At 42.3% G+C, this 22,826-nt stretch overlaps 1 protein-coding gene and 1 non-coding gene across 3 annotated transcripts in view; one reads left to right on the top strand and one right to left on the bottom strand.

Annotated features, from left to right (window-relative positions):
- GSR (glutathione-disulfide reductase) overlaps nt 1-22,065 on the top strand; it is a 44,500-nt gene extending 22,435 nt beyond the window's left edge. For both annotated transcript variants that reach the window (XM_048226261.2, XM_048226262.2), the window contains exons 6-13: nt 2,181-2,235; nt 5,944-6,043; nt 9,292-9,378; nt 10,430-10,588; nt 12,585-12,696; nt 14,457-14,588; nt 16,479-16,612; nt 21,197-22,065. In XM_048226261.2, coding sequence (XP_048082218.1) covers nt 2,181-2,235; nt 5,944-6,043; nt 9,292-9,378; nt 10,430-10,588; nt 12,585-12,696; nt 14,457-14,588; nt 16,479-16,612; nt 21,197-21,346 — 929 coding nt within the window. In that variant the 3' untranslated portion in view covers nt 21,347-22,065. The remainder of the gene's footprint in view (nt 1-2,180; nt 2,236-5,943; nt 6,044-9,291; nt 9,379-10,429; nt 10,589-12,584; nt 12,697-14,456; nt 14,589-16,478; nt 16,613-21,196) is intronic.
- On the bottom strand, nt 13,097-13,169 carry TRNAG-CCC (transfer RNA glycine (anticodon CCC)). Its single transcript has one exon. It is a non-coding gene; the product is annotated as a tRNA-Gly (tRNA).
- Nucleotides 22,066-22,826: the final 761 nt, after the last annotated feature.

The raw sequence follows: 22,826 nt of genomic DNA, 5'->3' as shown, positions 1-22,826 counted from the left end.
TCCAAAACTTTTCACCAATTTTTAAAGGGGGGTTCATGACCCCTCAAAGGTCAAGAGCAACTACTGTAAAAGATAGTAAGATACTGTTCTCAAGGACCTTAAAATTTAGTTGAAAGATTGGACAGAAGCATCCTAATATGAAATAGTCTCCAAGATTGATTGATAAATGAAAAAAAAGCAAGGTGTGGAACGGCGTGTATAGTATGCTGCAATTCGTGTCTTTTTCAAAAGGCAGGGAGACTGTCTGTATGCACTGGCATATCTCTGGGAAGATACTCAAAGCCGTGTCATGCTGACTCCCTCTAAGGAGAGGACTAGAGGCTGGGGGTGGGAAAGACTTCTGCTTTTCACTAGATGCTCTGCTGTGCTTTTTGAAAATTTAAAATATATACATTTATTAATTTAAAACATAATAAAAACAAGTGCAAAGAAATAGAATAAAAGGTCAGTGTTCCAAGATTATTTCTAGACAGTGAGGCTTGGGGTGCTCACAGGTGGGACAGATTACTGTGGGATGGCATCAACCAAAAAGACTTCCCAGGAAAGGTGGCTCACCAATTGAGTGGTACGTGCCGAGGAAGAGGAAGACCGAAAGAACCAGTGGGTGATAAAGATGTCTTCAAAAGATATTCAGCCAATTTTACCAGTTTTTCCAGTACTAAGTTCTGGGGGCACATTGATTAAGCTGGGGCCGGATGGTGGAGACTTAGAAAGTCAAATGAAGGAATTTCTACAATTCCCGACAACTGGGTCAGATAACTGTTAGCTTATAAATAGGGTTGTGACAAGATCTAGGCGATAATTTTAGAAAACTAATCTGACAGTGACTCACAGAGGAGGGAGATCAGTATAGAAAGCTGTCGCAGTAGAATGTATGGGAGGTGACAATATGGTTCTGAATGCCAGCATTAGCATCTGACCTGTAAAGGAGCAGCTCAGTTCTGCGATGGTTACTGAGCCGCTGCTGTGGGCCAGGCATGAGAGAGGAGGACAGGCCTAACAGCCTCAGAAGGAAAAATCAGCTACCGTATTTCATTGATTCCAGGACATATTTTTAAAAAGTATATTCATCACATCTGAAATCAGGATGTGTCCTTCATTTTTTTTTTAAGATTTATTTATTTTTTTTAAAGAATGAATTTATCAGAGAGAGCAAGAGTGCACAAGCAGGGGGAGCAGCAGGCAGAGGGAGAAGCAGACTCCCCGCTGAGCAAGGAGACCAATGCAGGACTTGATCCCAGGACCCTGGGATTATGACCTGAGCCAAAGGCAGACGCTTAACTGACTGAGCCACCCAGGCGTCCCTATTTATTTATTTTAGAGAGAGAGAGCATAAGCAGGAGGGGCTGGGAGAGGGAGAGAGAGAATCTCAAGCAGACTCCACGCTGAAGGTGGAGCCTGATGTGGGGCTTGATCTCACGACCCTGAGACCATGACCTGAGCTGAAATCAAGAGTTGGACACTTAATCAGTTGTGTCACCCAGGCACCCCTGGATGTGTCCTTTAATCATGGTACCTTGAATTTGGCAAAGTGCAATATTTTTATTAATTGATGAAATATTGTGTGGGGGGCATTGAGAGAAGGAATCCTAGATTGACAACTCAGGATTTCCTTTAGATTATTGGTGGAAGATGGTCCATTTAACTGAAGTGGTAAACTTGAGAGAGGGATACGGTTGGGACATCAAGTTAAGGTTCAGTTCTAAACATACTGAGTTTGAAGCAAAGTAGAATTATATAGCAGGGCAGTTAGAAATATGGGACTGGAACTTGGGGAGAAGGTCAAAACTGGCATATTTGGAAGGCCTCCACAGTGAGGGGTGAGTTGGTGGAAACCTTTGAAGAAAAACACAGAGCCAAGGCTGAGCCGAGGGGCTCAGGCCTGCATTTGGGGACAGGAGAATGAAACAGCCAGCAGAATCTCTTCACGAGAGCCGAGAAGATCTTCGTTCCTCAGAGAAATGTGATAGGTGGTCGTCACTGCTCTTATTTCTAGAGAGAAAACGAAAGTGTGCACTCAGGGAAGACTGGGTTGGCAGCTTCCCAAGTGGAGACTTTGACAAAACTTGTCAAAACAGTGCACGATGGCAGAGAAGGCATCTGGGTCCTCTACGAAATGTTGATATTGTTTTACGAGAGGAAGCTCAGTGTGTGTGATCTGCATGCATTTTTCTCCGTAGGTGCCAGCCTAGGAATAACCAGTGATGGATTTTTCCAACTGGAAGAATTGCCTGGGTAAGCTGTTCATTCTTCCTCAGTCTCTCCAGCTAACATTTCTTCTACCTCCCACTTCCAGCCGTTAAATGCAGGCATTGCTTGAATTTTCTTCACCTGCTTCTCTTTTTTATGATCTTGGGTATCTCACCCACTAATACCCCAGTGAACAACTCAGTTTTTTTGTTTTTTGTTTTTTAAGATTTATTTATTTATTCGAGTGAGAAAGAGAACAGGGAAGGGCAGGGGGAGAGGCAGAGAAGCAGGCTCCCCGCCAAGTGCAGAGCCGACGTGGGGCTCAGTCTCACAACCCTGAGATCACGACCTGAGCCGAGATCAAGAGCCAAATGCTTAACCCACTGAGCCACGCAGGCGCCCCCTGACTCAGATCTTTCTTGACAGTTTTTAGGACCAGAATCAAATACAGGGTGGTTTTGAAGTAGAAATAGTGGGGTCCTAAGACCATCATCTTTCTTCAGCTTTAATACAGCCTCAGCTGCCGATATGTCTCCGGTAACTGATTCTGGCTTCCAGAGCAGCGAGTGCAGAGGGAACCCCCATAAATAAAGGCTCTGTCACTGTCACAAAAGAGGTTTTCTGAGTTTGTCCTCGAGGTGTGTTTGGGCAAACACCCTTAGTAAACGTCCGTTACGGATTTAGATACGCAGAAAAAAAATCCACTGAGGAAGATTGCTTCTCTGATTGGAAGAAGCTGCCAGTGGCGGGCTTTCTAGGTTGGAGGGAGCCTCCGTGTGCTCACGAGATACCTCGGAGCTGGAGGAGGGACCGTTTGGTTCAGGACTGGCCTTTATCTCCGTCTGAGTAGCACTGACTCTGGAATCAGTATTGCTCAACGCTGCCGCTCCCTCGCAGCACTGCCAATCCTGTTTGGGGCCTTCATCCTCTGTTTTGGTAAAGGCCTTCATGGAGGGTGACGAATACTCCATGTCCGTACCTTAGTTCACCTGGAGCCGCAGACGGTGAAGCAGGAGCAAGAGGGCTTCTTTGAGTTTCGTAACTGCCGCGGAAACTTCCCGTGAAGACACTGGGAGCTGGCACTCTTCTGATTCCGAGGGACGCACAGTCTGTTTAGATTTGCCGTCTGCAGGGCACGCAGCTGCGTCCGAGAGCAGCCTTTCATTCCTCATGATCCACCATGTCCTGTTTGGTTTTTGGGTTGAATGATGACACATGGGAGAATGTTTCCAGAAATGTGGTCAGGACTTGTCATGTTTGGATGATACAAGTCAATCGAGACTCACCCTCGTAGAAGCTTCTTTATAGATACCTGTCCATTAAGTATTTTAAAATAAATGATTTAAAACTCAGATCATTTGTTTTAATATATTTAAAATGCTAGCCATACAAGTTTAGTAAGTGACTTTATGTATGTTAGGAACAAAAGACTCTGGGGACGTAGGAATGAACGAACAACTTTTTGCTTTCTTCTTTTTTTTTTAAGTCTCTATGTATTTTAGAGAGAGACGGGCACGCACATGTGCGTAAGCGGGGAAGGGCAGAGGGGGAGGGAGAGGGAAAAAGAATTCAAAGCAGATTCCACACTGAGGGTAGAGCCTGACGCTGGGCTCGATCTCACAACCACAAGATCATGACTTGAGCCAAAACCAAGAGTCAGATGCTTAACCGAATGAGCCACCCGGGCATCCCTTCTTCTTCCTTTAAGATTCCTTTATCATTGTTACGTTAGTAAATAAGTAAATAATTGGGGAATAGAGCAGATTCTGTAGTCAAGGTACCCTGTGCTGTGGGCTATAGGATTCAGTTTTTGACCTCACTGGGCTTATGGTTGGGTAGAGGGCAGAGTATCGACCCTGTGAAATGCTGGGGTCCAAATAGTTCCGAGGGCCCTAAACGATGAGAAGCGCTTTTGGGACTTGGAGGTGTAAGATCATGTCCAGTGAATGCTTCTGTAATAAGAAGTGGAAGAAAGGTGCCTCTGGGAGCTGAGAACAAACGCTGAGCTTACAGTTCTCTAAGAAGCCAACTTGTTTTACACCTCTTTCTTCTGTGTTCCCCTTTGCTTGGAAAGGATCCATCAATCCCTATGAGAGCTACTCATCTTTCAGGAACCCAGAGCCTTTTTTGAGCCCTCTGCCCTGCATGGACTGTTCATCTCTGTGTTTGGGCCCACCCCAGGGCAGGGACCGCCACCCACCCCGCGTAAGGTGATGCTTCACCAAAGTATTAACAGTAAATGTTTGCGGAAGAGAGAGAAGATGGATAAAGGAAAGAAGAAAAGGAGGGAAGACCCAAAGAAAGGAGAAGCGGTCAAATATAATAGGAAAGACGGAGGTCGAGATGGAAGAGCTATTTCATAGTTCTAGACTATGTAAACATTTCTCTTTTCAAATCCTGGGTTGTAAGAGAAGCTGACTTGCAGCTGTTTGGGTTCACACTTTGTCCTCTGTCTAGACCAGACCCCTCTGATGGCACAGACTCACCACATGGATACCTTACCTTTGGAAGGTAGTAAAGAAAGGTTTCCTTTGTTCTTCCCGGATTGCTTGCTTCTTGTCCAAGCACTGTAACGATGGTAGAGGACCCCAGCCCTGAACTGGGGGGCTCCGGCTAAGGGGCATTAATGCTCCAGGCTGCATGGAAGTAATCCTTATTGCCCTAGGGCCAGGCTTGGCTTCTCCATCACTGATCCAGACCTTCGTCAGCATTTATCTAGTGCTTAAGATGCCTTCTTAGACCAAAATTTATGCAGGGAGTCTACTTTTAATTCAGATCTATCCTATAACTCAAATGGCTTGTTTTCATTGGCCTTTAACCTACTGCAAAGGTTGGTAGAAAGCAATAGTGATCAAGGAGAAGTTCTGAGCAGGGAAGAGTCATGGTGAGTGTTGCCAGTTTTAGTTTTAGATGAAAAGATCACTCACAAGGAATCATCTCTAGGGGCGCTTGGGTGGCTCAGTCAGTTCCGTGTCTGCCTTTGGCTCAGGTAGGTCATGATCTCTGAGTCCTGGGATCGAGCCCCGCATCGGGCTTCCTGCTCAGCAGGGAGTCTGCTTCTCTCTGCCCCTCCCCGATGATCCTTCTCTCTCTTTCCCGCCTCAAATAAGTATAATCTTTAAAAAAAAAAATCATCTCTAGTTTCAAAGGTTTTTTTGTTTCCTCTCCAAAGAAATGAGGCTAAAGAACTTTTTTTTTTTTTTTTAAGATTTATTTATTTGAGAGAGTGAGTGTGGAGGAGGGGGCAGAAGGAGAGGGAGAGAGAATCATATAAGCAGACTGCGCTGAGCATGGAGCCCGACACAGGCTTCATCTCACGACCCCGAGATCACCACCCTGAGGTCACGCCTGAGCCGAAACCAAGAGTCAGACATTCAACCAACTGCACCACCCAGGCGCCCTGAGGCTGAAGAACTTTTAATGACTAAAAATGTATTTCTCTTCTACAAAGGAATATTTTCTACATAAAAGTGCAGTGTGGCATCCAGGATTGAACCTCGGAGCAGCTAAAGGAAATAAATGGAAAAGCTGGTGAAGTCTGAATAGAGTCTGGAATTTAGTCAGTAGCAATGTGCCAACGCCCATTTCTTAGTTTTGACCAGTGTGCCGTGGTTTTGCAAGATGTTAACTTGCAGAAAAGCTGGACAGAGTGGATACAGGACACCTCTGTACTGTCTTTTCAACCTTTCCATAAATCTAAACTTATTCCAAAAAAAGTGTATTTGAGCATATTAACCCTCTCTCTCATTTTAGCCGCAGTGTCATTGTTGGTGCAGGGTACATTGCTGTAGAGATAGCCGGGATTCTCTCCGCTCTGGGTTCAAAGACCTCACTGATGATACGGCACGATAAGGTAAATTCTTTCCTTTTCCCTTCCCTTTGCTTGATGTTAATCTTTTAAAAAATCTACCCTGAGACTATTCTCTTATGTGGTCATTAAAGACTAGGGTGTAAGGCCTGTAGAGGTCAGCTGGTCTGTTCTGCATGGAACTGCATAGAAGCTATGTGATTTGGGCTGTATGTCCTTACCAGCTGCCACTGGATAATGATTTTGATTTGATCGGACTGGCTGGTATTTTCATCATGAAGTGGTAGATGGTATCAGGTGCCTTAAAAGGAAACATGCAGGCTTAAATATAAATATTAATTAAATTGAAAAGGCGGTCAGGTTAATTTCTTGTTCTGGAAATCAATTTCACATGATCAGAAGGTGGTGTTGGATTAATAACACTCAGTCAAAAAAATTTACTAAGTTGTTTGCATTAAAAGAAAACGTATCAAAGATATTTGCACACCTATGTTCATGGCAGCATTATTCACAAAAGCCCAGAGAGTGAAGCAACCCAAGTGTCCGTTGACAGATGAATGAATAAACAAAATGTGTTTATCTGTGCAATGGGATATTATTCAACCTTAAAAGGAAGGACGTTCTGACACAGGCTACAACATGCATGAACTTTGAGGACATTATGCCAAATGAAATAAACCAGTCACAAAAAGAAAAATATTATGATTCCCCTAATATGTGGTATCTAGCGTAGTCAAACTTATAAAAACAGAAAGTAGAATGGTGGTTGCTAGGGTTGAGGGCAGAAGGAAGTGGGAGTTGTTTAATGATTATAGAGTTTCAGTTTTGCAAGAAGTAAAGTTCTGGAGATAGACGGCACAACAGTGTGAATAGACGGAACACTATGGAATTGTATCCTTAGAAATGGTTGAGTTGGTAAACTTAATGTTATGTATTTTTTATCACAAAAAAACAATAACAATAATAAAGGAAGCTTACAGATCATCTTACTGAATGTCATTTTATAGATGAAGAAATTAAGGCCAAGCAAAGTTCTACGGCTGCAAATTAGCATCATAACTGAGAGTCAGCTAAGGTCTTAGAAAGCCCAGGACAGTACAGTTGACCCTTGAACAACTTGGGGGTTGGGGTGGTGACCCCCTGTGTAGTGGAAAATCCAAGTGCAACTTGTAACTCCCTAAAAACTACTAATAACCTACTGTTGACCTTGACCCGAAGCCTTACCAATACCATAAACAGTTAACATGTATTTCGTATATGTGTTATATATAAAATTTTTACAGTAAAGTATGCTGGAGAAAAGAAAATGTTATTAAGAAAATCATAAGAGGGGCACCTGGGTGGCTCTGTTGGTTAAGCATCTGACTCTTGATTTTTTTTTTTTTTTAAGATTTTATTTATTTATTTATTCGACAGAGATAGAGACAGCCAGTCAGAGAGGGAACACAAGCAGGGGGAGTGGAAGAGGAAGAAGCAGGCTCATAGTGGAGGAGCCTGACGTGGGGCTCGATCCCATAACGCCGGGATCACGTCCTGAGCCGAAGGCAGACGCTTAACCGCTGTGCCACCCAGGCGCCCCCTGACTCTTGATTTTAGCTTACGTCATGATCTCAGGGTTGTGAGATCGAGCCCCACATCGGGCTCCATGCTGGGCATGGAGCCTGCTTAAGATTTTCTCTCCCTCTCTCAAAAAAAAAAAAATCATAGGAGAGGGGTGCCTGGCTGGCTCAATGAGTAGACCACGTGATTCTTGATCTCAGGGTTGTGAGTTCAAGTCCCACATTGAGTGTAGCGCTTACTTAAAGAAAAAGAAAATCGTAAGAGAAAACACAATTACGATATCGTACTGTAAAAAAAAAAAATCCATGTATAGTATAGTTGGACACATGCAGTTCAAATGTGTTCAAGGGTCAGCTGTTTCTTTCTGCTAAAATGCAGCCTCCATGTGATTACCTGGAGAAGTGTTACTTTATATGTTTTTTTTTAAGATTTTATTTATTTATTTGATAGAGAGCATGAGCAGGGGGAGCGGCAGGCAGAGGGAGAAGGAGAAGCAGGCTCCCCGCCAAACAGGGAGCCCGATGCAGGGCTCGATCCCAAGGACCCCAGGGTTATGACCTGAGCTGAAGGCAGATGCTTAACTGAATGAGCCACCCAGGCACCCCTGTTTTTTGTTTTGTTTTTTGTTTTGAATAATCATGATAGTACCACCGGGTTTTGGTACAATTTTGGCACTTTCAGGGACATGGTTCCAGGCAATAACAAGGGTGCTGGCCTAAGAATCTGGCTGACCTTAACAAGCATGTGGTTTGGTCAGTCATTTAATGCTTTAGGGACAGGATTTATCAGATCCCTGACCATTCAAATGCTATGGTTCCTAATTCTTGATTATTTGAGCAAATAGAGGGAGACAATGTAAATTGATAACCCCAGTCAACATGTAGTTGAAAGAGCTTTCTCTTTACTTGGAGATTTGTCAAATCATTCACCCGCAGGAGATTTATATCCTGAATAATGTTTCCCCTAGGTAAGTGGTGTGTTATTTTGCATTGCAGGAATATACTCAGCAAACAGGAAGGAAGGAGAGAGGCAGAGGGATAGGTAGCCTTAATTTAATGTGTAAATAAGTATATCAGCTGCAGCAGGTAATCAGTGGAGTGGGTAATTCCTGCATTTGGAAAATCAGCTCGTTCACACCCGTATTTGGGTTTCCTGCCCTCGCCAACGCCCCATGCATCAGGCTAATTCTCCTCCTCTTCCCTGTCCTGGTGTAAGTCCATTCTAGAACTGTCCTGTGAACTCATGACCTCCCATCTTCACCCTGCCTGGGGGTTTGTTGCATTTGGATTATCACAAAGAACTCTCCAAGGCCATGGTCTTGACTTTGTTGCGTAGATACGGAGATTTTGCTAGCGAGATCTTCCTTTGAATCATACCAGAGTGGAAGCTGCCTTGGAAATACTGAAAGGGGAAGGAGGATTTCTGGTCCCAAGACATAATTAAGGAAAAAAGAATCAAGCTTGGGAGGAGAGGGACGTGACGAAGAGAGTAGAAGCCTGGAGGTTGCCTGTCTGTTTAACTCTAAAATGGGAGTTGGTGAAATCAGACATAAGACAGACATCAGTGGTGATGTAGGAAAATAGATTAAAACTCCACTTACAATATGGCCGTGAATGAAGGAGGAGCTAGGAGAGAGGATGATGATACTTGGCTCCCAAGTTTGTAATGTATCTTTAATCAAGGTTTATTCCTTTCCTATCACCCATACCTCTGGTGCCTCTGTTTGTATACAGGTACTTAGAAATTTTGATTCGATTATCAGTTCAAACTGCACTGAAGAGCTGGAGAATTCCGGCATAGAGGTCCTGAAGTACTCACAGGTACGGCCGATCCCGGGGCACACTCACAGCCCTTCTTCCTCTGTGTGTCGTGAATCACACTTTCTGCTTTGGTTCCAACCGACTGTTTAAGAAACACAAACTCTATGTCTCCCCCAGTCAATGTATTCCTTTCTAGAGTACTACCAATTCTTTTCTTTTTCCTAAGAAGCTATATTTCTCAATGTGTGAGTAAAGTCAACGTATAAAAGATTAGAAATCTGCTAGTTGAATTTACTTAGAACTACCACTCATTTTTTTTGTGCTCAAATGCCTTATTGAACATGCTTATTTTTGAGGTTTATATTTATATTTCAGGAAATAATATTATGGAATCTTTTTAAAGCATACCCTTTTGAGTTCTGCAAGTGGACAGAATTACAGAGTACTTTACTTCTTGGAGAATCACTGAATTTCAGTTTTCCTGGAGCATTAGGCTTGCAAAGCAATTTTGTCCCTAGAGCTGTTCCCTCTCAGCAACGGCCCCATCAAGTAAAATAATAATTGTGAAGTTGCTTTGTGAATGTAAAAGTGATAACCTGGTAGTGGGGTCAGAACCCTTTGGGGTCTTCACTAAACCGTGTGCACCCAGCTCTTCTGACCCGATTCTCACCCCCTCCCTGTTCTGATTAAGACCATCCAGAAGAAGTATCAACTGTGAGGTGTGAGCAAGATTCTTAGCGATGCTGCTGCGGCCCGTTTCCTCCCCACCCTCTGATCGCCAATCACTGTGCTTAGATTTGTGACTTAAAATTTGATCAGGGTTTTTAAGAAGCACAGTTTAAAAACCTTGTGTTTAGGGTGAAGCATTAGGGTGTTGACACAAGCAGACATTTCTGGCCATTGGCTGGGTAATCCGGGCCAACCTAGGAAACAGTCTTGGCTCCCAGGAGTGGCGGTGTTGGCGTCGTTTGGGCAAAAGTGAATGTGTTAGCATGAAGGATCCACATGTGGGATTTGGTGGAAATTTTTTGAATGTTAAGAATTCTAATTTCCTCTTTGTTTTCCGTCTTCTCTCCCTCTCCCCAATTTTACACATTTTATTTGCCAATAGGTCAAGGAAGTTAAACAGACTTCCTCAGGCTTGGAACTGTGCATGATAACTTCAGTTCCTGGTAGGAAACCCACCTTGACCACAATTCCAGATGTTGACTGCCTGCTATGGGCCATTGGGCGGGACCCAAACTCCAGTGGCCTGAGTTTAAACAAAGTGGTAAGCTGACTGAGTCTAACCAAAACAGTCTTGGATCTGTTAGCAGTCCTGTGTTCCCCACCCCCTTGGCCCCCTAAACTTTGGTGGATTCCGTTTGGTTTTTTTCTCTTTATTCCATATATCCGTTTGTCATCAAATCCCACTGCTTCTTTGAAATTGAAAAAAAAATATTTTCCCTTTTTAGTGTGATCACCCTAGATCAGGTCTCTGCCACCTCAAATCACAGTTGTCCAGCAGTGCCCTGAGGAGCCTCTTCCTTACACATTTCCTTTTTACAATGATACTTGGCCCTTTTAAAGCCCTGTAATTAATCCTTATCATCTGCAGCCTCATCTCGATTGCCGGGTGCGTCAATCATCCTGGACATTTTGGGCGCTTGGGGATGGAAGTGGATGTGAAGCCAATCTGCCAGTGTTAAAATTAGCATTCTCAGTTGTTCTTTCCAATTTTGAAGGCGAGTCTACTGTAGTAGCTTGGGGTCTGAGTCCCAGAGTTTGACCCAATTTTGAATCTTAGTTCTGTTACTTACCAGTTGCATAGCCTTAAGCAAGCAGCTTAATTACTCTTAAGTTTCAATTGCTTCATATTAACGTAGGAATAAAAATAGTCCTGGTCTCCCTGGGTTATAGAGAAAAGTAGATGATGAGAAAGTGCATGCAAAGTATTTATTTATTTACAGATTTTATTTATTCGAGAGAGAGAAAGTGAGAGAGAGCACCAGCAGGGGGAAGGGAGAGAGGGAGCAGCAGACTCCACGCTGAGCAGAGAGCCCGATGCGGGACTCGATTCCAAGACCCTGGGAGCATGACTTGAGCCAAAGGCAGACGCTTAACCCACTGAGCCACCCAGACCACCACATAGTAATTAGTTTAGATGCTGGCTTGTAGTATGAACTCAGCCCGTGTTAACCAGCTGCTGTCGTTGATGATGATGATTTTCCTGATATGGACACTACAAGTAATAATAGGATTATTTTATATTTGTGGTTTTTATATTTGATGGAACCTCTTGAGCAGTGTGTAACATTTTGATTTATGTTCTAATAGTAATATACTTTATCATGTGGATTTTTTTTTTCATTTCATAAAAGGTGTTTTTCAGCATTTTAAAAAGTAAAATATGCAGGGGCGTCGGGGTGGCTCAGTGGGTTAAAGCATCTGCCTTTGGCTCAGGTCATGATCCCAGGACTCTGGGATCGAGCCCCACGTCCAGCTCCCTGCTCAGTAAGAGGCCTGCTTCTCCCTCTTCCTCTGCCTGCCACTCTCCCTGCTTGTGCTCTCTCTCTCTGTGTCAAATAAATAAAATCTTAAAAAAAAAAAAAAAAAAGTAAAATATCCAGAGTGAGGTTTATCTTGTTTTTAATCTTACTATTTGGTGAAATTTAGTAAAACTGTCTATTTTCATATTAAAAAACTAGTCATCCGGGGTGCCTGGGTGGCTCAGTCAGTCGGGTGTCTGCCTTTGGCTCGGGTCAGGGTCCTAAGGTCCTGGGATTGAGCCCCACATTGGGCTCCCTGCTTGGTGGGAAGTCTGCTTCTCCCTCTCCTTTGCCCCTCCCCCCTGCTCGTGCACTCACTCTCTCTCTCTCTCTCTCTCCCTCAAATAAATAAAAATCTTTAAAAAAAAAAAAGAAAAAGGATGTTTTTCACCTTGTGGTTGAGTGTTGTGGTTTTTTTAAAAATTCAGGCTGAAGAGGTGCTTGAAATGAAGATCCAGAGATTTGGTTTGCCTTTTTTTTTTTTTTAAAGATTATTTATTTATTTATTTGACAGAGAGAGAGACAGCCAGCGAGAGAGGGAACACAAGCAGGGGGAGTGGGAGAGGAAGAAGCAGGCTCCCAGCAGAGGAGCCCGATGTGGGGCTCGATCCCAGATCTCCGGGATCACGCCCTGAGCCGAAGGCAGACGCTTAACCGCTGTGCCACCCAGACGCCCCATGGTTTGCCTTTTTTGGTAGATAGACCAAAGAGTGACATGATTGCCTTTCACCTTTTTAGGGGATTCAAACTGATGACAAAGGCCATATCCTAGTAGATGAATTCCAGAATACCAACGTAAAAGGCATCTATGCAGTTGGGGACGTGTGTGGAAAAGCTCTTCTTACTCCAGGTACTGTTTCCTCGTTTTTTGGGTGAGGGAAGCTCTGTGGGTTGTATAAAACCGTTCAGCTCGTCGCAGTCCAGTCCAGGGTGTCTGAATGTTGTCAAAATAATAATGTATTGAAATAGTTTGGTACCTGATGTTTTCTGAATAATACTCATTTTTCCTTAGAAGACTTTAACAGGGCTTTAGTGAAGGCTGAAATGGTTATAGAGATGATATGGTTACCTTCTGAAGAAGCCCTAAGTTAGAATCCGAGTTACATGTGGTGACTTTGGAAGGAAGTGGCTTTGGGAAGAAGCAATTTAGAGAGGCATTCTTATATGATTATCTAGTCTTTTTTTTTTTTAAGGTTTTTATTTTTATTTGTGTATACCTATTTTTTAATGTATTTTTTAAGTAGGCTCCATGCCCAACGTGAGTCTTGAACTCATGATCCTGAGATTGGGAGTCGCATGCTCTACCCACTGAGCCAGCCAGGCGCCCTGATTATTTAGCCTTGGTAACGACCAAGAGTGACCCAACTCCCTTCCTCCCATACCTCAACCTGCTTTCTGAGTTAACTGGCACCATTTCAACCTCTTTGTCTCACTTTTATTAGCGACATCACTCACTCCATCTGCTTTCACTCTGTGCCTCACCAGCCTTTGTAAAATGGCCCTGGGTCTTTCCTCGGAATGGAAAGTTGCCCCAGTGAGACACCCAAAGCCTTTTACCTCCTTCAGGAAGTTCTTTTAACAAAAGCAAAATAATAAGCAAAATTTCAAAAACTTGACAATATAATCTAATCGTTGAAAATTATAACAACGAAAATTTCTAATGTATCCTTCTGATACCTTATTTTGGGAAAAAACTGTCACTTTGTAATCAACAAAATTAATAACTGATGTTTTTACTGAATGTAGGCATTTTTTCCAAATACGAGACAAAAACAGGCTAAGGAGAATAAACTGTAAAAAAATAAGAAGTAAAAATAATTTTAAAAATAAACTTAAAAAAAAAATCTTATGGGGGCGCCTGGATGGCTCAGTTGGTTAAGCATCCGACTCCTGATCTCAGCTCAGGTCATGATCTCAGGGTCATGAGTTCAAGCCCTGCGTTGGGCTCCAGCTTAAAAAAAAACTTTGTCAAGTCAGTAATGATACGACTAAGTGTGTAACTGCTGATTGTCTGAGACCATGGTCATCAGAACCAAATGGGCCCAGAAGTCCCCTTGGACAGCAGGGGAGAGTGTGGGGTCATTCACCATCCAGGATCGTGGTCTTTATCCTTGCCAACCAGAGCCCTAATGCATCAGGACCAGCCAGGGGGGAGGAGCCACTATGTATGTACCCGATAGAGAGGTGGAGGCTGGGAAGGCCTTCTAGGGAATTAAAGAAAAGAAAAACACCTTACTGTGAAATGAATAAGGTTATAAAGTAGGACTGAAGCTGCTCAAAACCAATATAGTTTGCTTCATTAATATTGTATGAAAAACCTAATATCCCAATTAAGTAGGTAACCGCCAGATTATTGGGAACTAGTAAATATGCCCCCCCTTTTTTTGCCCTAATAGAATGTACAGAATTCACATAAGCTGATAGTTTTGAATTGTTAACTAAGGCGTTGGTATGTCTTCATTATAGTGACCTAGATATTATAATGAGCATTGGCATAAAACTTTGTCAGAAGTAGTACATTAAGCCAGATGAGAAAATGGTTAGTAGAACAATTCTGCAGTTTTAAAGTGAACAATAAACTGAAACCTGACTTAAAAAATATCTTTGTAGTTGCCATAGCTGCTGGCCGAAAACTTGCCCATAGGCTTTTTGAATGCAAAGAAGATTCCAAATTAGACTATGACAACATCCCCACTGTCGTCTTCAGCCACCCCCCAATTGGGACAGTGGGACTCACGGAAGGTAGGTATTTAAAAACACAGGTGAGGGGCACCTGGGTGGCTCAGTCAGTTAAGTGTCTGCCTTTGGCCCAGGTCGTGATCCCAGGGTCCTGGGATCGAGCCCCACATAGCTGCTCAGCAGGGAGCCTACTTCTCCCTCTCCCTCTCTCTGCCACTCCTGCTTGTGCTCTCTCACTCTGTCAAATAAATAAATAAAATCTTAAAAAAAAAAAATCAAAATCTCTTTAAAGAATAAAAAAATAAAAACACGGGCGATTTATAGTTTCCCTCTTCCCCCTAATTCCAGGGGGAAATTGCCGACTAACTCTATCTTCACTCCCTAAGTTGCACTCCTTTCTGGTTGGCCTCTGCTCACAATCCCAGTTTCCTCCCTGACTACTAACACTGGGAGAGTAGAATTCCTTTTCCCCACGCCACTGTGTGTCTTTTTGCCATTTTTAGCTTTTTTATTTGAACTAATTTCAAATTTAAGGAAAAGTTGCAAAAATACAGTAGTTCTCCTTATCATCGGTTTCACTTTCCGTGGTTTGTTACCCGTGGCCAGCTGTGGTCTGGAAAGAGATGATCCTCCCGAGTTATTGTCAGAGGTCAGGAGTAGCCTCACGCTAGGTCACTGCCTATGTCACTCACCTCACTTCATTCCTCACAGAGGCATTTTATCACCTCACATCATCACAAGAAGAAGGGGAAACATAGTATGACAGGGCATTTTGAGAGGGACCACATTCGTGTAACTTTTATTACAAGTGTATTGTAGTTCTGTTTTTAATATCAGTTATTGTTAATCTACTGTGCCTAACTTATAAATTAAACTTTATCATAGGTATGCATGTGTAGGAAAAAAATAGTATACATAGGCTTTGGTCTTATCCAGAGTTTCAGGCATCCACTGGGGGTCTTGGAACGTTTTCCCTGTGGATAATAGGAGACTACTGTAGTACAAAGGATTCCTGTATACCTATAACGTTTTTGCTTTACCATAGTTTTTCTCTACACACACACATACACACACACACACACTTCAGTATCTATTTCCTAGAAACAAGTCCATTCCTTTATATAGGCAAGCTACAATTTTCAAATGACAGCATTTAAATTGATATAATATTGGGTTCAGGGTTAGGCAAAATAGGTAAAGGGGATTAAGAGGTACAGACCTCGAGTTATAAAATAAATAAGTCACGGGAATGAAAAGCACAACATAAGGAATACAGTTATTAATATTATAATAATTTTGTATGGTGACTACACTTAATCATGGTGAGCATTTTGTAATGTTTATAATTGTCAAATCAGTGTGTTGCATGCCTGAAACTAACAATATTATGTCAACTGTACATCAGTTTACAAAAAAGGTATTAAAAAAGAAATAAATTCATACAGTATTATCTAAATTTTGTCTTAACCACATTTTGCTAGTTATCTCAAATAATGTCTTCAAATATATATATATATATATATATATATATATATATATATATATATATTTTTTTTTTTTTTTTTTAAGTAATCTCTATGCCCAACTTGGAGCTCAAACTCAGAACCCCCAGATCAAGAGTCACATGCCCCACCAACTGAGCCAGCCAGGTGCCCCTCAAATAATGTCATTTTGAACACTTTTTCCCTCAAGGCCAGGATTCAGTCCAGGATGATGTGTTGTATTTCATTTTCATACCTCTTTGGTCTCCTTTATTTGAGAGACAAAATTCCTTATCTTTCCTTTGTCTTTCATGACATCGGCATTTATGTTACAGAATGTCCCTCATTGTAGTTTTGTTGATATTTTCTCATGATTTGACTCTGATTATATGTTTCTGGCCATCTCTCTCTTCAATAGCTCAGTGGAATTATTTGGGTTTTTGAGAGATTTTTTTTTCCCTGTGCATTATAGATGAGGCCATTTATAAATATGGAAAAGAAAATGTGAAGACCTATTCAACCACCTTTACCCCAATGTATCATGCGGTTACCAAAAGGAAAACAAAATGTGTGATGAAAATGGTTTGTGCCACCGCAGAAGAAAAGGTATGGGGAAAATGTAGTAAGCTAAAGAATGTTTTCAGACTTGGCAGGGATGGGGGTATTTTGGTGGAGTGGGGAGACCAAGTAAAGAGTTAATAAGCCTTTTCTGTTTCAGCTGGTGCAGTCCCACTTTTATCTGCCTACACGTACTGGGGTTCTTTGTAGTATTTCATTAAGAAAGAAGGTCCCAGGGGCACCTGGGTGGCTCAGTCGGTTAAGCATCTGAGCCTTTGGTTCAGGTCATGATCCCAGGGTCCTGGGATTGAAACCGAGCTCGGGCTCCTGGCTCAGCGGGGAGTCTGCTTCTCCGTCCCCCTCTGTCTCTTCCCCCCCACCCACTTGTGCACTCTCTCTCACTTCGTTTTCTCTCTCAAATAGATAAAATCTTTTTAAAAAGAAAGAAAGAGGGGCACCTGGGTGGCTCAGATGGTTAAGTGTCTGCTTTGGCTTGGGTTGTGATCTCCAGGTCCTGGGATCGAGCCCCACGTCGGGCTCCTGGCTCAGTGGGGAGTCTGCTTCTCCCTCCCCCTCTGCCTCTCCCCCTGCTTGTGCTTTGTCTCTCTGAAATGAATAAATAAAACAATCTTAAAAAAAAAAAAAAAGAAAGAAGGTTCCATATGTTTATGCTTTTAAAACATAAGAGGGAAAGGTAGAAAAGCTCACTGTCATTGACCCATAGGCAAGAATAGATAGGCTCCTCAGAAATATGGATATCTGTAAGACCTTAATGGAAGATAAATTTAGATTTAACATAACCAATCAGTGAAGAAGAGAGCGCTTATTCAATAAAATTTTCTGGGATATCACTTATCTACTTTGGTTTAATATTTTGAGGAACTGCCTGTTTTCCAGAGTGGCTGCATGCTTTTCACATGCCCCTCAGCCCTGCGTGAGGGTTCCAGTGCCCCCACCCCCTCGCCAACACTTGTTACTGTCTTTTATTATAATCGTCCCAGTGGATGTGAAGTGGTGTCTCCTTGCGATTTAAATTTTGAGCAGGTGTGAATTTGAACAGGTTTTTTAAAAAATAATTTTTTAAATAGATTTCTTTGGGTATTAGGTCAACCTATAGGGCTTTTCTACAAATTGAATTAAACGTTACAGTGGGACATAGCAATATGCTCTGGGAACGTGGCTCTGTGAAGGGACAGTGGATTAGTTGAAGATTCAGGAGTAGTTTCTAGTTTCTCTTGTCAAAAAGAGCCTAGTCTGTATCTGATTCAGTGACCTTGTAGACCAAAAGCCACAAGACATAGTCCCTGGATTACAGAAATCCACGTCACTGAGGATTGACAGAAGCAGAGAGTCAGAGCAAAGAAAGTAAGTGGGTTGGCAGCAGAACAAAAGTTGCTGTTTTTTGGCCCTCAATGTTCCTGATTAGTCTAAGATGTCCAGATACTGAATCGGTATGGTCTCTGCTTATCTCTTATCAGTTACTTCTTCATGCCCTTTGTCATTCATTCATTCATTCATTCATTCATTACCGGACAGACTCCCAAGGACTAAGAATGGGGATATGGAGAGGAATCCTATGAAGTTCCTACCATCCCCAAAAGCTCTTTGTAAATTCAGTTTGTTTGTTTGTTTGTTTGTTTATTTGTTTATTTTAAAAGATTTTATTTATTTATTTGACAGAGAGACAGCCAGCGAGAAAGGGAACACAAGCAGGGGGAGTGGGAGAGGAAGAAGCAGGCTCCCATGGAACAGGGAGCCCTACACGGGGCTGGATCCCAGGACCCTGGGATCATGCCCTGAGCCGGAGGCAGATGCTTAACGACTGAGCCACCCAGGCACCCCTGTAAATTTAGATCACAATATCTAAAAATCTGGCTGTGTTATATATGTATGGTTTGGGACTTTTTGGGTTGTAAATTGAGATATACTTTTTTAATTGTAAAAAAACAGAACATCAAATTGACCATCCTAATCATCGTAAGTGTAGAATTCAGTAATATATTCTTGTTTTTTTGTAAAATTTTTTATTTATTTATTTGAGAGACAGAGGGAGCGAGAGAGAGGGCTCAAGCTGGAGGAGGGGCAGAGGGAGAGGGAGACGCAGGCCTCCCACTGAGCAGGGAAACCAATGCAGGGCTCGATCCCAGAACCCTGGGATCATGACCTGAGCCAAAGGCAGTTGCCTAACTGACTGAGCCACTCAGGCACCCCGCTTGATTTATTTTTAAACAAAATATTTTTGTGGCTAAATTTTATACTTTCTTACTTTGCTAAGAATATTTGTTAGAGGTGAACATTAATACAGTTTTTTTTTTATTATTTTTTTAAATGATTTTTTATTATATTATGTTAGTCACCATACAGTACATCCCCGGTTTCCGATGTAAAGTTCGATGATTCATTAGTTGCGTACAGCACCCAGTGCACCATGCAATACGTGCCCTCCTTACCACCCATCACCAGTCTATCCCATTCCCCCACCCCCCTCCCCTCTGAGGCCCTCAGTTTGTTTCTCAGAGTCCATAATCTCTCATGTTTCATTCCCCCTTCTGATTACCCCCCCTTTCTCTATCCCTTTCTACCCCTACCAATCATCCTATTTCTTTGTTCCATAGATGAGAGAAATCATATGATATTTGTCTTTCTCTGCTTGACTTATTTCGCTTAGCATTATCTCCTCCAATGCCGTCCATGTTGCAGCAAATGTTGAGAACTCGTTCTTTCTGATAGCTGAGTAATATTCCATTGTATACATGGACGACAACTTCTTAATCCAGTCATCTGTTGAAGGGCATCTCGGCTCCTTCCACGATTTAGATATTGTGGACAATGCTGCTATGAACATTGGGGTGCATATGGCCCTTCTCTTCACTACGTCTGTATCTTTGGGGTAGATACCTAGTAGTGCAATGGCTGGGTCATAGGGTAGCTCAATTTTTAACTTTTTAAGGGACCTCCACACTGTTTTCCAGAGTGGTTGTACCAACTTGCATTCCCACCAACAATGTAGGAGGGATCCCCTTTCTCCACATCCTGTCCAACAATTGTTGTTTCTTGCCTTGTCTATTTTTGCCATTCTAACTGGCGTAAGGTGGTATCTCAGTGTGATTTTGATTTGAATTTCCCTGATGGCTAATGATTTTGAACACTTTTTCATGTGTCTGTTAGCCATTTGTATGTCTTCATTGGAAAAGTGTCTGTTCATATCTTCTGCCCATTTTTTGATTTGTTTGTTTCTCGTGTACTGAGTTTGAGAAGTTCTTTGTAGATCTTGGATACCAGTTATTTATCTGTAGTGTCATTTGCAAATATATTCTCCCATTCCATGGGCTGCCTCTTAGTTTTTTATTTTTTTTTATTTTTTTTAAGATTTTATTTATTTATTCTACAGAGATAGAGACAGTCAGCGAGAGAGGGAACACAAGCAGGGGGAGTGGGAGAGGAAGAAGCAGGCTCATAGCGGAGGAGCCTGATGTGGGGCTTGATCCCGTAACGCCGGGATCACGCCCTGAGCCGAAGGCAGACGCCTAACCGCTGTGCCACCCAGGTGCCCCTCTTAGTTTTTTTGACTGTTTCCTTGGCTGTGCAGAAGCCTTTTATCTTGATGAAGTCTCATAAGTTCATTTTATCTTTTGTTTCTCTTGCCTTTGGAGATGTGTCATGAAAAAGGTTGCTTTGGCCAATGTCGTAGAGGTTGCAGCCTATGTTCTCCTCTAGAATTTTGATGGATTCCTGTCTCACATCGAGGTCTTTCATCCATTTGGAGTTTATTTTTGTGTATGGTGTGAGAGAGTGGTCAAGTTTCATTCTTTTGCATGTAGCTGTCCAATTTTCCCAGCACCATTTATTGAAGAGGCTGTCTTTTTTCCACTGGATGTTTTTTCCTGCTTTGTCAAAGATTAGTTGCCCAAAGAGCCGAGGGTCCATTTCTGGGTTCTCTATTCTGTTCCATTAATACAGTTTTAAAATGATTGAGAAACAACTGGAAAATGTGATATGAAACAAATGTCTCTTAATGGTCCTTCGTGCGGTCATCCAGTGTGTATGGACTGAGGGCCTCCTGAGGACCATCTTTTGCTTGGTCATATGGAGACAGCAGGAAGCAAATGTAGGCAGGTCCCCTCTGTGTAGAGATTAAAATCTGCAAGGAAGGTGCACTGGAATTTTCTAGTCCCCAAATAAATAGAACACTGGAGTTGTGATAGAGTCATGAAAGAGAGGTACTGGTACTGAGAGATCACATGACAGACAATTTCGCTTGGTTGGGAAGCCAAGGGTAGCTATTGGAAGAACAAATGGGCTTTAACTCAAAAGGGGAGGAAAAATTGTCCACATAGAGGGAACAGCTTGTGCAAAGGAGAGAGCAGGTGAATACTCAGGCCCAGAAGAAATGCCAGAGGGGCCTGAGCGGGGAGCGCCTGAGCGGGGAGGGCTGCGTGGGGCTGGCTGGGGAGGAACGTGGACACAGGACTGTAGCAGCTTGTAGGCTGTGCTATTGCCATGTCCAGAGAAGAGACTCAAGTGTTTTAGAAGTTTTAAAATACCACGTATCTCCCATGACAAATACAAAATGTATTAGTCTACCTAATAAGAACTTTTACTTTAAGAATTTTTCTCCCCCCCCCCCCACAGGTTGTTGGAATCCACATGCAAGGAATCGGGTGTGACGAAATGTTGCAGGGTTTTGCTGTTGCAGTTAAAATGGGAGCAACGAAAGCTGACTTTGACAACACAGTTGCTATTCACCCTACCTCCTCAGAAGAACTGGTCACGCTTCGTTGAAAACCCAGAGACTCATATGGCGGGCAGCTGGACCAGTAGACCTGAAATGAACCAAATCGCCACGTTTACTTACTGTTCCTGTTTTACGTATTCCTTTATTGTAATCAGGATATTCCGACAGTGGAAATTTTCAGTGAAATAGGACTTATTTATGTAATTAGAGATTTGTTTTGTCGTCCAGGGTTAATTTTCATTTGATTGCATCTCACAGTAATCAATCGTTCAAAGTTGTGTGTTGTTGTTTTATTAACAGCTCTGTTCTGGTTTTTTTGTTCTGTTATGTTTTGTTTTTGTTTGAGCCTCATCCCGGCCATAAAACTATATGAAGTACAGTTAACCAAGGCACTTGAATGAATATAGCTTGCTAATTTTTATAGATGAAGAGGACAGCAGCATCAAAGCTGTGACCTTTCTCTAAAAGCATATAATACGAGAGACCCGCCCTCCCTATTTTATTACTTTTGCTTTAAATGATTAAAAATCATGTTCCTTTTATGAGGTGAAGTACGTCAAACTTGGGAAAGATTTACACGAGTGAGGGACATCTTGGAAGTGATTTCTGCTTCCAGAAGGAGAGAAATTCAAAGTCTCTTCTCTGCTAAGAGTTCATAGTTCAATGAATGATTTCAAGTTTTTTATGTGTTCTTGTCATTTTTTTTTTCCTGAAAATGATTTCCAAAAATCTGAAAATAAAATCATAGCCTTTTCTTCTTACAAAATTTGTTATTAGGAATTTATAGCTAACAGTTCATTTTCTAAGAATATTTCACATTGGATATTATGTGCTAACAGTGAGCTCCCTTAAGTAGGCTTAAGGCCTTATGGGGGGGATTTTTTATAGATTAAGAGCAGAGGTATAAAAGAAACATTTAGCAAAGTTAGTGGTTGAGTTGGAAGAACAGTCTAGAAATCACTTAGGTTTTTAGCATTTTATCTCCATTAGCTTTCACCAACTAGGTAAGTTAGTTAAATTTTGCCATGGTTTTCATTAGTGACATAGTGGTACTGACTTCTTTCTTGAAGCTTTTACTGAATGTCTTTCTGGTTAGCCATGACCAGGTTGCCACTCTGACTTACTGAGTAGGTCCAGTGTCAATAGAAGAAAAATACTACAGTAGTAACTAGGTTATGTGACTGTTGGAGCAAGAAAATAAGGTCTAAAAACCCGGACATGGACTGACATAACCACTCCCCACCTCTTTGTCAACTGCTTAAAGGTAGTGGCCCATGGTTCTGGGCTCTGCCGACGTGGTTTGTGTCTTACTCTGTAAAGGGCCCCGATTTCGGGTGTGACTTTGTAAGGAACAGGGGGGACTCTACTAGTTAGAGCCACTCTAACATCATGTATTTTTTATCTTGGGTGTCCTTTGCCCTGCTTTTTTTCTGGGTCTGTAGTAAAACAACATGCAAGTAACCTTTTCCAAGTTGCAGTCTTCGTCTCATCAGTTCCCAAATGGGTCTAGGCTGGGAGGTGATCTGG

Source organism: Ursus arctos, unplaced genomic scaffold (assembly GCF_023065955.2).
Source record: "Ursus arctos isolate Adak ecotype North America unplaced genomic scaffold, UrsArc2.0 scaffold_27, whole genome shotgun sequence".
NCBI lineage: Eukaryota > Metazoa > Chordata > Mammalia > Carnivora > Ursidae > Ursus > Ursus arctos.
Note: the sequence above shows the minus strand (reverse complement) of the source record. Positions and strands in the feature narration are given on the sequence as shown.